At 40.7% G+C, this 17,552-nt stretch overlaps 1 protein-coding gene across 2 annotated transcripts in view; it reads right to left on the bottom strand.

Moving 5' to 3' along the window:
• Positions 1-17,552, bottom strand: part of FHOD3 (formin homology 2 domain containing 3) — a 341,124-nt gene that overhangs the window by 186,096 nt on the left and 137,476 nt on the right. For both annotated transcript variants that reach the window (XM_083377070.1, XM_083377071.1), the window contains exons 7-10: positions 16,682-16,793; positions 8,556-8,650; positions 5,619-5,762; positions 789-1,027 (exon numbers count right to left, since the gene is read on the bottom strand). In XM_083377070.1, the coding sequence (XP_083233196.1) occupies positions 789-1,027; positions 5,619-5,762; positions 8,556-8,650; positions 16,682-16,793 (590 nt within the window). The remainder of the gene's footprint in view (positions 1-788; positions 1,028-5,618; positions 5,763-8,555; positions 8,651-16,681; positions 16,794-17,552) is intronic.

Raw genomic sequence — 17,552 nt, 5'->3', positions numbered from 1 at the left:
GGATAGTTGGACACTGGGGAGGGGTTTGAAAGGAGAGTTTTATGTACCATTTTGCATGAAAATTATTCAGATCTTGCCTTGCAATTCCACTATCACTATCTCTCAATAAAAGTTCCTTTTGAAATGATGCCAGTTTCAGAAATTCTGCTTTCTTGGGAGTGTTAGCTGAGGCAGGATCTTAAAATATGCACTTCTTCACAATAACGAGCAATGACAGGGATTAGTTCATATATCAGCAAGCATAAATGATCAAGAGTTTCTAAAAAGCATGAAAGCAACATTGCCGTAATATGTATGTTATGTAACTGGAAAGAAGTTACTAATTTTTAAAATTAAAAAGCTAAGTAGGTATTAAGAAGCCAGCACTGAAATGATGCATTTCAATGAATACATTAAATAACTTCTTTTATAGTAGCTTCTTGCAGTCTTTTGAATTCTTATATGATTGTGATTACATCAAGCCACCATATTTTTATTTCCCCCATATACTTTATCAGTAAATAAAAGAAGATGTTTGCATTCATTCCTTTTTGTTTTAATTGGAAAATTGTTAAACTATCAACTCCTACAGGTTGACTATTTCCCTAGGAATTAATTGCTTGCCTTATTTCATTTTTGGTAGCTGAGCAAATAGCATGTTGTGAAAATGTTACATGAGTGTATGTCATTTTAAGCAAAATGAATCAGAACCGTGGGTGTGAAGCTATATCAGCCAATTATAAGTCACAGAAATTTGAAAATATAAAAGGCAAAAAGAATCTAGGAATATTTCTTATTTCTATACCTACTTCTCACTATATTCTTCAGTGCTCTGTCTATGGCCACACATGAAATTAGGACTTGAATGAGTGCAGGGGCTAGCAGGGGCTGATAAAGTATTCTTGACACTCTGAATGGAATGCCTCCTGCTCTTCCTACGTTCCAGCCCTCTTCGTTCACTGGAACCAAGACTGGCCCTTCTTCTGTCTTTGCAGGCAATAAGAAGAGGTTCTCCACTATCATCACCATCTTCATGTCTCAATGTCATCTAAAAAAAAATGAAAGGGAAAGTGTAGGGAATAATGCATATAATACATTATACAATGATTTATATATTTGTTTTGTCTCACAAAGATATCTGGAAATGTCTTTAGATGATTGTTTTTTATCAAGGCTTCAATAATCTGGATTATGCAGGGCAACAGGAGATTTCGGATGTTTCTTACAAATATTGAAGAATCCATTTGCTTATGTAAAAATTCCAAATATAACATGTTTCCTGAGTGCACACAAGAGAAATGCCCCCTGAACCCTCAGAGACTGAAAGTAAAAATGACATCTTAAGTGCAACTCTCACCTAAAATATTTCCTGTTCCTTGTAATACAGATGTTGAAATTTCAAAGAAAGATGGAGAGATGTGTATTTGTGGAAGATCAAAAAGGCAGTGTGAAAGGGGACTTTCTGCTGTTTCTAATCCCTATCAATCTGTTCCTCGTGTCATTACTGAAATAGCCTCTCTAATTCCTACAATTCTAGATACCCCTCTTTCATAGCAGAGGGGCTGTACCTAGAAAAAAATAGTTTTATTTTGAACCCATAGGAATCAAAGAAGCTACTGGGAATTAAAATCTTTTGCTATCAATAGTTTAGACAATTATGATTTCCATCAGCTAAAAGGAGGAAGTTAAAACTACTGTGAAAATTTGAAAAAATAGTATTCATGGAGAAATATATTACCACAGAAAATAAATTAATCTAAATGTATTTATTTCTCTATTCCTTTACTGCCTCTCAAAGACCAACCCCATGTCCACATTGTGGGAGGTGGAAACAGGAGAAAGTAAGGGGTTCTAGGAGTGGGCAAAGTATGGCATGGCTTTGTGGCATAGGACCTTTACGGCACCCATGGCTATCCTGGGTCTCCCAGAAATGGCTTTGCTAAAAGGGCTCTGGTGAAGTTGCAACAGAATCATAATGAGATAGAAATGGACTGATCAAACAAAAAAATTACCATGGCAATATTAAAGGACTAAGAGACAGAACAGAGAGGACAAAATAGCTACTTTGAACACAGCTGCCGTGCAGAATAAAACAGAAGAAATTGTAGAAATAATGAAAAAAGAGAGATCAAGATAATGGGACTAGCCGATATAAGATGTAAAGGACATGGCAGTAAGAAAGTTTTCAAAGGATACTTGTTTATTTACTCTGGAAGGACCACAGCAAAGAATGGAGTAGGATTCTTCATATATATTTAAGGTGCTGGTTCTTACCTATAAAGCCCTACATGGCTTAGGTCCGGGATATTTGCAGGACTGTCTGCTGCCAGGAACGACTGCCCATCACCCTGTGTGTTCACACAGGGAGGGCCTCCTCAGGGTGCCGTCGGCCAATGTCAACTGGCGACCCCCAGGGGGAGGGCCTTCTCTGTGGGGGCACCTGCCCTTTGGAATCAACTCCCCTTGGAGCTCCGGATGGCACCGGATCTCCGTTCCTTTCGTCGTGACCTTAAAACATGGCTTTTTCAACAGGCCGACCTGGACTGATGGAAGGGAGGTTTTCTTAATTCTGTTTTATTGTGATTTTAATTGGACTATTTATGGGATAATTTGATTTAATACCTTTTAATGTTTGTATTTTGTGTTTTTATTGTTGTTAGCCGCCCTGAGTCCTTTGGAAGATAGGGCGACATACAAATCCCATACATACATACATACATAAATATCCAGACATTGCAAAATGCATACTAGACATCAACCACTGTTCAAATAAAATATTGAAAATTAAGACAGAAAAACAAACTGAGACATATGTACAATTACATGCCTCATGCAATAATTACACAGAAGAATAAATGGATGAGTTCTTCAATGAACTATCTTAAGAGATAGAGAAAGTGGAAACTAACAATATGTTGTATGTAATGGGAGATTTCAACAGTAGAGTAGGTACTAACAGAAAAGAATATGAATAGTTCATTGGCCCATCTGCTGTTAAGAACAGTGAAAGGAACAAGAATGGGCAAAAGATAGTGGACTTATGCAGCCAATACCATCTTTTTAATATTAATATATTTTTTGAACACTGAGACTCACAATATGGTATAAATGGAATGACAACATCCCTAAAAGCCAGATTGATTATATATTAACAAGTGTAAAAAGAAGGTTCAGAATATTTGATCCAAAAGCTATCCCCAATGGACTATGTGACATCTATCATAAGATTGTAGAGCTAACAGCAAGACATGACAACTTTAATATTAACAGGAAAAAAACAAATAAAAACCAGGAATTAATTAAGATAGCAAAATTTAAGCTAGAAGTTACAGAACAAAAGGTGGAGATAGTATTTTATCCACTATCACCAGTGGTGGGAAATGTGGAGGATGAATAGGTATACAGAACTACCTTGTTTAACACTGCAGAAGGATTATGTGGAAAAAGGAAAAGTGGAAAAAGGTGGAATAGGACCAAATACAGTGCAGGGTGGTGTGAATAGGTTAAAGAAACAGTAAAGTTGGAAAAAAAGTTATATAATGTTGGATAAAATTAGGAAAAGAAGATTATATAAATTATAGATTTCAGAGATACCAACAAGATAATCAAGAAGGCAAAGCAAAAATCCTGAGGGCTTTGGAAAAACATAGACATCAGCCTGCAGAATGTTTTTCAAAGTAGTCAAAAGTATATGGAAAAGAGAGGAGAATTATAACTCCACAGAGATAATGAAACACGAAGGGAAGGCCACTAACAGAACCATCAGAAATCATAGAAAGATGGAGAAATGCTTCAAAGAGCTCTTCAATCTATTAGGACAGTATTGTGAAGAAACAACACAAGATCACAAAATGATAGAGCTAGAGCCAGAAATACTGATTGATAAAGTAGCAAGAGTTGTTAAAAAGTCACCGAACTACAAAGCATCATGAACAGATAGGCTATCAACAGCAGTAATTCAAATCACAGGGAAAAGCAGCATCAGATGACTAAATAGAGTCTTTAACACAGCATGGACACAACTAATGTGCTTACTGATTGGCATGAAGCAGTAATACCACTGTGGAAAAACAAAGGGAGCAAATGAGAATGCACACAGTATTGAGGCATCTCATTCTTGAGCCATGTAGGGTAGTGGTCCCCAACCTTTTTTGGCTTTGTGGACTGGTGGTGGTGGGTGGGAAGGGGATGGTTTTGTGTGCCATTTCTGCAAATGCAGCTTTGAGTGCTTGTGTGCCGCTTGTGTGCCTGGTTCTCAATGGGCTGCAGTCCACTACTGGACTGTGGTCTGGGCATACCTGATGAATGGAAAATGTACACCAAGATAACAGAAACGAGATTAAGACCAATTAAAGAGTCACAACTAGCAAAAGAGCTAGAAACAGCCATAATAAACTAGTGATGTGTACTATCGATGCTATTGTTTTATCACTTATATTGACAGCATAAAAAAAGAAGCTAAACCCAAGGGCCTTCCTTAAATAGTTTATCACTGATTATTTCACATTGTTTCTTCTTTGCTTGATTCCTGCAAATGTGTAAAAGCTGTTTTCATACAGAATCATCAAAGAAACCAATGTGCCCCAGGTCCTCATAATGTTGCTGTAATCTGTGAAGTTGCTGACTTGCCTCTTACTCCAAGAGAAAAGCTGTGCAAAGAGTTGTGGGACAGGGAATATGGGAAGTCACATTTTATCCCACTTCCTGAATCCTGTAGTCTCTCCCTCCTCTTAAATAATGGGGCAACATTAAGCTCCAGAGCTTCTATCCTATGAGCTGCTATCTGATATATCCAGTGCTGCAATGAGGGAAGAAAAGGAAGGTGGCATGGCACTGAATAACTGCTCCTTGAGCACTCCCACATGGGGCAGCTGAAAGAAGCAATGACTGGTTCAAGGAAGAAGAGACAGAGATCTTGGATAGTGCTAAGAATATGCTCTTTATAAAGAAAGATGGGAAACAAAGCTGGAAATCTAATGGGAAATATCATTAATATAAAGTGATAAAAGAATCTGTGCAATTAATGCATCATTCTGAATAATAATCATGCATGTGGAATACTTCAAAGCAGGCCTTTTTCTTAATGCTGTATGTTTTTATTTCCTATTAGTATACAACTAATGTACTGCATCAATATTAACACAGTTCAACTGTAGTCACAGAGTTAAATAAATACACTTGCTTACATTTTGGTATTATCCCTGCCTAGTAAAAAATGCATTTTACAATAAAATAAACTACCAAGTTTCTGCATCTGTAGTGCATATGCGCATCTTTGCCTCTCCAAATAAAAGTAAATAGGCAAGTAGTTAGTACTATAAAGCTTCTGCCAACCTAGCAGTTCGAAAGCACGTAAAAATGCAAGTAGAAAAATAGGGACCACTATGATGGGAAGGTAACAGCGTTCCGTGTGCCTTTGGCATCTAGTCATGCTGGCCACATGACCATGGAGACGTCCTCGGACAAGCGCTGGCTCTTCGGCTTTGAAACAGAGATGAGCACCGGCCCCTAGAGTTGGAAATGACTAGCACGCATGTGCGGGGGAACCTTTACCTTTACCTTACTATAAATGTACTTTTCTTGCAAACTCAGCTATGAAATATTCCCAAGCTGTAAAGGAGAAGGACATTTTATATTACCTCATAAATGTTGAATTGCTCTACTAAGTCCAAATCTAATCCTTTCTTGTTCAGATGCTTCTGGGAAATAATTTCCATCCCCAGCTCTTCTAGACAGTCAATAACATCATAGAAAGAATCTTGATCTGTCAAACCAGATAGTGTCTAAAAGTAAAAATAAATTATTTCAATTTTTGTTTTGAAGAGAATATCTAAGTGTGACTTAAGTGTCAGTCCTATGCATTGCTTGATAAAGGCCATCAATGTCTTTTGGGGTAATTTTGGAGAATGCAAAGTTAATGACATGATATAAATCGTAGGAACAAAGGCTTATAAAGAAAAGTTATTTCAACATATAAGAAAGTTAAGACTTATTGGAATCAGTTATGTATTTTAACTCAGAGAATTCTTAAACTGAATGTATAATTGAAGTCAGGCTTTTCTTTTAGGTTTGATTGACAATCAGATAGAAAAAATGTAACTTTGTTTTATATATGACAACAGTAGCAAGGCTTCTCTATGTGCAGAGATGGAAGAAATCACATATACTAACAATGGAAGAATTAATGAATAAATTAATGGAGTATGAGGATAAGGCAAAATTGACTGTTTTGATGACTATCTATTTAATTTGGTTTCCACTTGAAAACCACTCTTGCTATTTTTATTTGAAACTAAAAAATGAAATTTAAACTTAAGAGTTTTTATGATAGTGGTGGTGATAGACTGTTTGTTATGGTTTATTGTAGTTCAAAAGGGCATTGGTTTTTAAAATTTCATCCTATCGAAAAAAGTTAGAAGTTATCTTTTTCTATACCTTTTTTCTTTTTTGCTGCAGGCCTCAATTTTGCTTTTCCTTATCCCTTTCCTTTTTAACTTTTTTCTTTGATTTCTTTGTTTTTTACACTTTTAAAAACAGTAAAATTTTAAAAGACAAATGTTATTTCAGATGTGGTAGGAAGGATTACTTTTTAGGATCAAATAGAGGGAAAATTATTAAATGCAATATTTTTAACTATATATTTTTTAAAATTACATTACATTAATCAATTATATTCTTTTACTATTTGGTCCATTCTATTTTTCCATTTTTGCAACTTTTTTGAGCAGGTCTCTGCACTTCTAAACTAAATGATCTAAAAATGGTTTCAGTATGCCTCTCTGACTTTGAAATTAAAATATTATTTAAACACCAAAATAAAGAGTAAAATGCAAATTATAAAAAGCAGAGGAAAGCAGAGTTAGAAAAAGTGTTTTAAAGTTGAAACTTAATTAGAGCAGGGATCTCCAAATGTGGTAACTTTAAGATTTGTGGATTTCAACTCCCAGAATTCTTCAGTCAGCCATGTTGGCTGGGGAATTCTGGGAGTTGATGTCCACAAGTCTTAAAGTTGCCAAGTTTGAAGATGCCTGAAAGTAGAATGAGAAGTGGACTAACAGATGGCTCAGGTTCTCAGATTACTTTTGTGGGATCATCAAGAAAGAGGTATAAGGGTTTCGTCAAAATGGGACATGGAAAATTTAGGAACTGACATAAAATAAGAAAAGGAATCCTAAAAGGAATCTGGAACAAAAACAGCGAGGTACTGAGAAGTACTCCACAAGGATATGTGGTTCATTGTGGGTCTAGAGATGCCAGTCACAGATGCTGGTGGAATGTCAAGAAAGCTAGATCATGGCCATTCAGCCTCAAAGTTTATCATTGCTTCATCTATGGTGAGTGTGCTGTATTACGGCTTTTTGGGGGGTATGCCTTTAAGTTAATGTTGACTCCTGGCAATGCCTGGACAAGTCCCTGCAGTTTCCTTGGCAAGATTTTGGAAGTGGTTTGCCATTTCCTTCTTCCTAGGGCTGACAGATAAACGTGCAAAATGTCAACCAGCTGGCTTTATGCCTAAGGCAGAACCAGAACTCAGTCTCCTGGGTTCTAGACTGATCCTTAACCATTATAGGAAATTGGTTCTCTGTAACACTGAATGCAAGTAGTATACAGGTAGTCTTCAATTTATGACTAATTTATGACCAACCATTTGAATTTATAATGGACTAGTACAGATGCTTTATAGTCCCTAATGCACTTCTGACCATTGTAAAATATTGTGTCACCCCATCCCCCAAGATTATATGACTAAATTTCAGATGCTTGGCACTTGGATTGACTTTACGACCATTTGTAAACACATATTTACAATGTGTTTGTTTAACAAATCAGATGATTCATTGAATGACTGCTGCAAAAATGTTATATAATTGGGTCCAATCACATAGATGTCGATTCACAATAGTAATCATCTATGTCTGGAAAATTGGTCTTGTAAGTCAAGGAATACTTACATAATGATATGACATATGTTGACAACTTCTGTTTCAGATTAACACTCAGTATGGCTAGTAGATTGGATGAATGGATGGGCAGATTCATATGACATTGTTTGGAAGTTATACTGATGAAGTCATTTCATCAATATTTTACATATTTCCAAGAATCAAATTATAAAGGGAGGCTCTTTAAATAATTCTCACCTCCTAAATCCTGCAATCTACTCAACACGACCTTTTAGCTGACTTTTCTTCAAACCATTTCTGCACATATAAACTTACTTTTCTTTAAAAGGGGGAATATTCTTCACTGTATTTAATAAAATCAAGGTGATAAAACATATAAAACAATATTGGTCAGAAAGCAGATTTGTCATCAGTGCAGTCAGAGATACATTTAAGTTTGACTAAACCATGTGGTTGGAATTCTGCTGAGTTGCCCTTATTTATTAACTGACTCTGTGGATCAGTATATAATACATAGTCTAGAAGAGTCTTGGTGGATTATCAAGGAAAGAAAACATTAAAAAGATCCATTCCGATATTTATCTGTTGACATTAAAATAACTTTCTAATTATAAATTTAATACATAGAAAATTCTGAATATACAGTATTTGAATACATGCATTAAAACAAACCTTATTTATTAAAGTCATTGCATAAACTAGTAATTCTGAATCAAGTCCATCCTTTTCTTCCAAAATCTCTATGACACTGGACCATGGCTTGAGATCTGAACAAAGAAATATTAATATTACAAAGAAGCATTTAGTTTACTTATATTAATTAAATCTTTTAAAAAAACTTAGTACAGAAAGCATATAATGGATTACTATTTAAAACAGTCCAATTCTATATATTATTTCTGGAAGTAAAACCACCTGACATGGTTGAGCTCAACATTCTTAGTATTGAAGTTCCTAATGAATTCCTTCCACTTCTTCCTACAGTGTGCCTATTTATGCCTGCTTGCTCAAATGTCTTACTCCATAACCTCAAACTAACAAAAGGTTATAAGAATGAGATGCAAATACAATTTGCATTATTATAGAAGTAGATCTCAACTTACAACCACAACTTAGAATGAGAACCCAGTCACTGAGAGAATTGGTTGTTAAGTGAGATGCCTGTATGTTTCATTCAATGAATGCAATCCTGGCTCTCCCAGTGGCAGTTGTGAAGAGATCACACGGGATATTAAGGGATCACACAGGGAAAATCTGCCATCATCCCAGACAAATGGTTGTCCAATTTTTTCTTGAAAACCTTCAATGCTGGAGCACCTACAACTTCTGGAGGCTAGCCATTCCACTGATTAATTGTTATCGTCAGGAAATTTCTCCTTAATTCTAGGTTGGCTCTCTCTTTGATAAGCTTCCATTTGGTGTTTCTTGTCTTACCCATAGGTGCTTTGGAGAAAAAGTTGACTTTTTTGTGACAGCCCCTCAAACATAGAAGACTGCTATGAAGATGTACCTAGTTCCTGCAAGCATTCATCATACAGTACATATTAGCTTCCAGTCCTTCAATCATCTTTGTTGATCTTCTCTGCACTCTTTCTAGAGTCTCAACAACTTTTTGTATTGTGGTAACCAAAGCTGGATGCTGTATTCCAAATGTAGTCTTACCAGTGCAGTATAAAACAGAGTTATCATTTCACATGATCTTGAAACTATCCCTCTGTTGATGCAGCCTAGGCTTGCATTGACTTTTTGGCAGCTGCAGCATACTACTAGCTCCTACTTAAATGGTTGTCCACCTAGATCCCTCCTACAGTTATTGCTGTTGACCCAGGTACCACCTATTCCATACCTATGCATTTGGGTTTTCTTGGCGAAGTATTTTCTTACCACTAAATTATATTTTTTGGGATAGGGCCCAGAGTTCAAGACTGTCAAGAACCGAAAAGTGTTGGCTAGTGCCCCCCCCAGCTTGATGTCATCTGCAAATTTGATGAGTTCTCCTTTTATCTCCTCATGTGAATTATTTATGAAGATGTTGGAAAATACCTAAGACAGAACCTTGGTATATCCCATTTCATGCTTCCCAGTATGTAGAGATAGTTGTTAAATGTCCAGGTAGCAAATTCAAGTAAGGAACTCCTGGGACAGGGTTCTTCCCAAAATTAACACTTTTACTGAATACACTACATTGGCACAAAAGAAGCAAAACCAGCTCTGGATTTCCCACTCAAAATCCATATAGTTAAACTTGAATTCCCCTTTGTCCATTCCCTTCAGTCCATTGAATTGTCCAATGAAATATGCTCCTTTTGTTATGAGAACTGCCTGGATCATTCAAATACCTGTGCAGCATGGCCTTGAAGGGAGAAGCAGGGTCTCAGTCTGCAGACATTCTTGGCATTCCATTCCCACCCCAGACATTACACCCACCCTCCCAATTGTTTTAGTTGAGAGCAAAAAAGAAACTAGGTGAAAGAGCGAATCACTCTTGACAGTAGTTCCATTGAGGACTATATGTTGAGTGCATTTGGTCAACTAATTATAAATTCATCTGCTGATGACAGTCTATTTCACATTGTTCTATCTTACTAAGAAATAGGCTGTGGATAAGTCTTGAAAACCTTATTTAATTCTTTGAAGTTCTTTAATGAAGAGAAGGTTTCAGAGGGAGCAGTAGTTTCACCATCAAAGATTCCAGATTTTAAAAATGATTAAGTCGAATCAATTGCCAATTGCTCTGGGGTAAAGCAATTCAGATTTTACTCCTTTTTTGTGGTTATTGTTTGCACCTTCGAGTCAGGGTTGACTTTTGTGATTGTCTCCATTAGCCCCTGCAGTTTTCTTGGCAGGGTTTCAAAACTGATATGCCACCTTATTCCTAGGGCTGAGAGAAAATGACTGGTTCAAAATCAGCTAGCTGATTTTGTGCCTGAGGCAGGATTAGAACTCAAGGTCTCCTGGTTTGTAGCTAAGTGCCTTAACCATCACACCAATCTGTTTCTCTTTAACTGCTACAAAAGTTTTAATTTAACTAAATTGTAATGTAATTAACTAAAGAAAAACATATTGTTTCCACTCAATGTCCATTCCCCACTCTATCATGAAGTAGTTTCAAGGCATCATTTGTCTTCATTTTTACAGTCTTTGAAGCATTGAGAACACAAAGAGATCCCCATGAGATAATCTTCAAAGTGACTTGTAAAAGAGTTAAAGAACATTTAATTCATGTATCTTTTGAATTTCAGAAGATGTTTAAAAATCCTGATACTGTTCCACAGGATGGAAATAAGACATTTTCCACTACAACCACTATTCATACCCTTAGTACAAATTGTTGTATTTGTTTGATCATTTTGGAAAACAACAATCTAAGCAGTTTATCTTAGGAGAAATTCTTGGTTCTAAAGATGCCATCCCTCTACTTCATTAAGCAATCTCTTATAATCCTTGAGGATGATATATCAGTATTTGTACAATTTTCTTGATAACTAACCAAGATTGTGTGACTAGGTTGCTGGATTGGGTAAAATTCTAAACAATCCTTACAGACAAACATCAGCAAGATGATGTTTTAGTCATACTGGAGGAGAGCAGTAATTGCTGTTGGTTCCAAGAGATTGGAAGTGGAACAAGATAAATAAAAAACCCACATTTACTTCATATTACTTAATATGAAGAGTGAGTTTGGTCTAGTCTAGTGGTAAGGCACTAAGCTAGAAAGTAGGAAACAGTGATTTCAAGTAACATCTTAGGCATGATTAGGTTGAGAGGGAATGACTGGCCCAAAATCAGCAGCTGGCTGACTTCGGGCCAGTCACTCCCTCTCAACCTAACCCATCTCACAGGGTTATTATTATGTGGAAAATAGAAAGGTGTGTTGGATATGTTTGCTGCCTTGAGTTATTTGTACACGTAATGAAGGCGGCATACAAATTTATTTTATTTTATTTTAATTTATTTTTATCACATTTATATACCGCCCTTTCCCGAAGGACTCAGGATGGTTTACAGGGTGATTAAAAAACAAAAATACAAAAGTTAAAAACAGATTAAAAAATTACATTTGTCCCTGCATAAGTAAAACCCCAGTTAAAATTAAAATTAAAACTAAAACTAAAATTCTCAGCCTGGGCCAGAGAGCTCGAAGAGCCAGGTCTTCAGGTCCCGGCGGAATGAACGGAGGTCGGGGGAAGTCCTAAGCTCCACTGGCAGCTGGTTCCAAAGGGCAGGCGCACCCACTGAGAAGGCCCTATCCCTGGGTGTCATCCGCCGGCAATCTCTTACCGATGGCACCCTGAGAAGACCCTCCCTGTGGGAGCGCACAGGACGAAGGGAGCTTGATGCCGGCAGTAGGTGTTCCCTCAGATATCCTGGACCCAAGCCATTCAGCGCTTTATAGGTCATCACCAGCACTTTGAATCTCACCCGGAGGGCAACTGGGAGCCAATGCAGCTCGCGGAGTAGAGGTGTTACATGGGAGTATTGGGAAACCCTCATCACAGCTCGCGCGGCCGGATTCTGCACCAGCTGAAGCCTCCGAGTGGTCCTCAAGGGCAGCCCCATGTAGAGAGCGTTGCAGTAGTCTAAACGGGAGGTCACGAACACATGACTGACTGTGCGTAGGGCATCACAGTGCAGATAGGGTCGCAACTGGCGCACCAGGCGAACCTGGGTAAAAGCCCCCCGGGTCACGGCTCCTATATGGTCTTCAAAATTGAGTCGTGAATCCAGGAGGATGCCCAAGTTGTGAGCCCTATCAACGGGGGGGTAACACCTCACCCCCCATCGTTAGAGATGGAATAGTCTGGTTAACCCGAGATGCCGATATGCACAGCCACTCAGTCTTGGCGGGATTGAGACGAAGCCTGTTTCTCCCCATCCAGACCTGGACCGCCTCCAGGCACCGGGACATCACGGAGAGGGCATCGCTGGGTTGGTTAGGGGTGGAAAGAAAAAGTTGGGTATCATTAGCGTACTGATGATACCCCACCCCGAAACCACAAATGATCTCACCCAGCAGCTTCATATAGATGTTGAACAGGAGGGGAGAGAGAACCGACCCCTGAGGAACTCCACAAATGAGAGGCCTCGGGGCGGATCTCTGCCCTCCCGTCAACACCGACTGCGAACGGCCCAGGAGATAGGAGGAGAACCACCATAAAACAGTGCCTCCCACTCCCAACCCCCTGAGACGCCGCAGTAGGATACCATGGTTGATGGTATCAAAAGCCACTGAGAGATCTAATAGGACTAGGACAGAGGAGCAACCCCTGTCCCGAGCCCGCCAGAGATCATTCACCAGCGCGACCAATGCCGTCTCCGTGCTGTATCCGGGCCTGAAACCCGATAGGTACGGGTCCAGATAATCAGTTTCCTCCAGGAACAGAGGAAGCTGATGCGCCACCACACTCTCAACAACCTTCGCCAATAAGCGAAGGTTGGAGACTGGACAATAGTTATTTAAAACAGCCGGGTCCAGGGCAGGCTTTTTGAGGAGGGGTCTCACCACCGCCTCCTTCAAGGCGGTAGGGAAGACACCCTCACTCAAAGAGGCAGATATTACTGCCTGGAACCAGCCTCCCGGGCCGCATAAACTAGCCAGGAGGGGCACGGATCCAACAAACAGGTGGTGGTGCTCAGCCTCCCCATGATCCTGTCCACATCATCAGGGGAAACAGGATCGAACTCAGTCCAGATAACATGCTCAAGACCGTTTGATTCCTCCACGTCAGACTCTGCCCAGTCAGAGTCCAGACCGGTCCGGATCTGAGCTATTTTGTCCGCCAGATGATGACTAAACTCCTCGGCTCGTCCCCGTAAGGGATCCTCCCTCACCTCCTGATTAAGGAGGGAGCGAGTTACCCTAAACAGGGCGGCCAGGCGATTATCTGCGGACGCGATGAGGGCAGCGAAGTAGTTAGACTTCACCGTCCTTATCGCCGCAAGATAAGACCTTATAAAGGTTCTTAACTGCAATCAGTCAGATTCGGATCGGCTGGAACTCCAACCGCTCTCTAGACCCCGTCTCCGACGCTTCATCTCCTGGAGCTCCGCAGAGAACCACGGAGCCCAACGGGATCTGCGCCGGGTCAGAGGTCGCAAGGGTACAACACAGTCAAGTGCCCCAGCGGCCGCCCTTTCCCAGGCATCCACCAGGTCATCGACTGGGCTGTGGGTAAGGGTGATGGGTATAGACCCAAGCGTCATCTGGAACCGTTCCAGGTCCATTAGGCGCCTGGGGTGGAACCACCTGGTCGGTTCCGCAGCCCAGCGGCGGGGGGTGGCATAATGGAAGACCAGCCGCAGGAGATAATGATCTGACCATGACAGGGGAACAATGGTTGGTGAGCCCCCTCCCAGATCATCCAACCACTGTCCAGACAGGAACACCAGGTCGAGAGTATGATCCCCCACATGAGTCGGGCCCTCAATAACTTGGGTCAGGCCCATGGCCATCATGGAGGCCATGAACTCCCGAGCTAACTCAGACGACCCTCCCAGTGAAGGCAGGTTGAAGTCACCCAGAACTATAAGCCTGGGGAACTCCACCGCCAACCCTGAGAGTGTCGAGCAGCTCGGGCAGGGCTGTTGCCACACAGCTGGGCGCCAGGTATGTGAGCAACAAGCCCAACTGAGCCCGAGAACCACATCTCAGGAGGGATTCACTCCCGGCCATCTGGACAATGGTGGTCTCCCGCGGGCATAAAGTCTTCCGGACAACCACCGCCACCCCACCACCCCTGCCCTGAGCCCGTGGCTGGTGTAGCACACGGAAACCTGGAGGGCATAACTCGGTCAGAGGAACTCCTCCCTCCGAGCCCAACGAAGTCTCTGTAATGCACACCAGATCCGCACATTCCTCCTCAATCAAGTCATGAATGAGGGGAGCCTTGTTAACGACAGATCTGGCGTTAAAATAAACCAGCCTAAGCTCAGGGACCTGATCACCCTCATCCCCGGGCAAAAGGGTGCTAACCGGAGGGTCGGAGCGTGCCACTGCTCGGAGACAGCGGGGGCGCGATCCCAGATGTTGATATGGCCCTCCATGCAACCACCTGCTGACATTCCCTATCATCGTGGGGATTTGAAGCCCCACCCCAACATTCACAGAACCAGCAACCACCTCCCCCAACCCCGTCCCGTCAGGATCCCTAACAGGCCCAGACTGAGTGCCGGTTGATGATTCCCTCCCCACCCTCCTATCCCTCCCCCTCCCTAACCTTTTAAAATAACTGGCTAAAAATGTATCAGGGGCCTCTTAGCACGTCTCAACCCGAGGCCCCTATCTAAGCCCAGCCACCTCTCGGAGTCCCAACAATTGGGCTCGTCATTAAGGGGAGTGTGGAAACAGGCGGTTGGTCGTGCCCAGGAGGGAGAACCCCCCCCCGAGGGCATACAGATCAGCTCCAGAGTAATGGAGACAGACCATGCAGCAATAAAATGTCCACATAGGGCAGATGTTACAAATATTTCCAATGGGTAGTTCGATGGAGTATTGTTATTTAGATGAAGTGATATTGAGTCCGGTAGGCATGTCTCTCAATCCACTAGACCAGCTCAGCTCTCACCTGAGATGGCAATCAAAAAGGAAGCCCCAGCCGTCCTCTCACTCCGGCTGAGGAGTCCAATCTGGGGTGGAGAGAGAAGGAAGTCCTGGGCCAAGCCCACCCCAACTGGTCTCTCACACCAGTGAGGTGGTCAATAACCAGTCCAAGACCATCCTCCCACTATGGTCAAATCCCAAGGCCAAACTGGACTGTCAATGGGGAGGTCTTGATTCCAGCCGGGCATTGAGATAGCCATAATACCTGCCTGCCAACACAGGAAGCAAGCCAGGCCGCTGCCGATCTTCGGGCCGCCGGCCACTGCCACCAGTCTGGGGGGGAGGGAAAAAACATCCTCTCCCCCAAGCGTCCACCCGCCAGTCCAAACGATGATCCAGCGGCGAGCAAAAGCATTCCCGGCAGCAGTCTAATATCCAGGCATTCACCAACAAATCCACTGAGGGCGATGTCCAGGCCCACAATCCACTGCCGCCATCCGGAAGGAGAGGGAGGGCTCTGCGCCGCCGAAAACGACGCCTGCCAGCTGATAACAATCCTAACTCCCGATCAAATCTCCAGCCAGTGGAATGAATGAATGAATATTTAAACAAACCTTTGCAGAGTTAGAAAAGAGTCCTAATCCAACTAAAACTGTGAAATTAAACAAGTTTGGAAGTCTCTGTAGATGGATACCAAATTTCTTATACAATGAATTAATTCAAATTCTAACCAGTTCTATGTAGAACCTGAAAAACAGTATTATTGTCTTCTCATACTAATCTTTGAGTCACCTGTCAATCCTTTAGTCATCCAGGACACTGGTTCACTGTTGTTTATAACATGCCAAAGTAACACCCTCTGTAGAACATTCATTGCAATTGTCTCAAGAGAGATCCAATCAATGATGTTGTATAATATGTATTTGGAGACTATGACTAATTGCTCTTTTGCTTCAAGTAAATATTCGCTTATTTTTGCATCCCTTTTAATCTATCCTCCATTTTAATCATTCCTTTCAACAATCTTACTCTAAAAAATCAATCAATTTTATAAACATCTGGGTTTGGATTTGAATGCTAATGTATAGTTTAGGTAAGGATTTTAAGCATGTTGATTAGTTTGGGGCTTCAATTCCCAAGTGTAACCAAAGGAAAATATTAAATGACCCCACACTATTTTTGTAGTGAAAGTATCTTTTAACAAACAGAATAATCCACAATTAGTTCTCCTCTTTCTAGAAACATAATAATGACTCACCCCTTTTTGCATCCACAGTAGCTACTGCTTCAATAAGAAGAGATGAATTGGATTCAGTATACTCCACAAAAACAAGGAGCAATTTTAGTGCTGTCTTTACAACCAGGCGAAACTGCAAGAGAAGAAACAGCTGTTCATAAATCAGATTGTAAAATTTGCAGAATGGTTGTCTCCTTTTACTACAATGCAGGTTAATCCTATGTGGAGATAAATCAGTGCAGTAGCAGCATCACTATCTCTAAGTCACTGATTGAACCAAAATATGCCTCATCTTCTAAATTAAATGCAAATCTATAAAATATATACAAATAGAACTGGTTAGTCTAGCCTAGTCCCTCACTCTTTTAAATCACTCTTTAGGGCAGGGGTTCCCAACCAGGGTTGCTCACACCCCCTGGAGGTGCGAGATGATATTCCAGGGGGCACAAAAACTTGGCTTTTCAAAATTATAGTGTATATGCATAATTTGTTGCCATTATTTTGAAGTTTTGTAAGGGGTGCAAGAATATATCAGAAGCGTTTTAGGGGTGCGGGGTATAGAAAAGGTTGGGAACCACCTTTAATTACTGATGCCATAATTTAAGCCAGATACAGTTAAAGCATGTGGACTAAAACTAATTTTATTTCCACCCTCCCAAAAATATGGACCTTCTTTATCCTGAGTCAGAACCATTAATTTAGTGATCCACAAAATCAATTTGTTTTGGCCAAAGAATCAAACTGGCTCTTGGTAATCATATCAGAAGTTGAATACATAAATGGATGAGTCACATGGCATTATATTCTGAAACACTCTGTATAAAGTAACAGAAATCCCCAGTACAAAAACTTTCCAAATTCTAGCACTAGCTTTCAACATCAGTCCAATGGA

The sequence above is a fragment of the Vipera ursinii genome, assembly GCF_947247035.1.
Source record: "Vipera ursinii genome assembly, chromosome: Z".
In the NCBI taxonomy this organism is placed as follows: Eukaryota; Metazoa; Chordata; class Lepidosauria; order Squamata; family Viperidae; genus Vipera; species Vipera ursinii.
The sequence above is the reverse complement of the archived record's forward strand: the minus strand, read 5'-3'. Positions and strand labels throughout refer to the sequence as shown.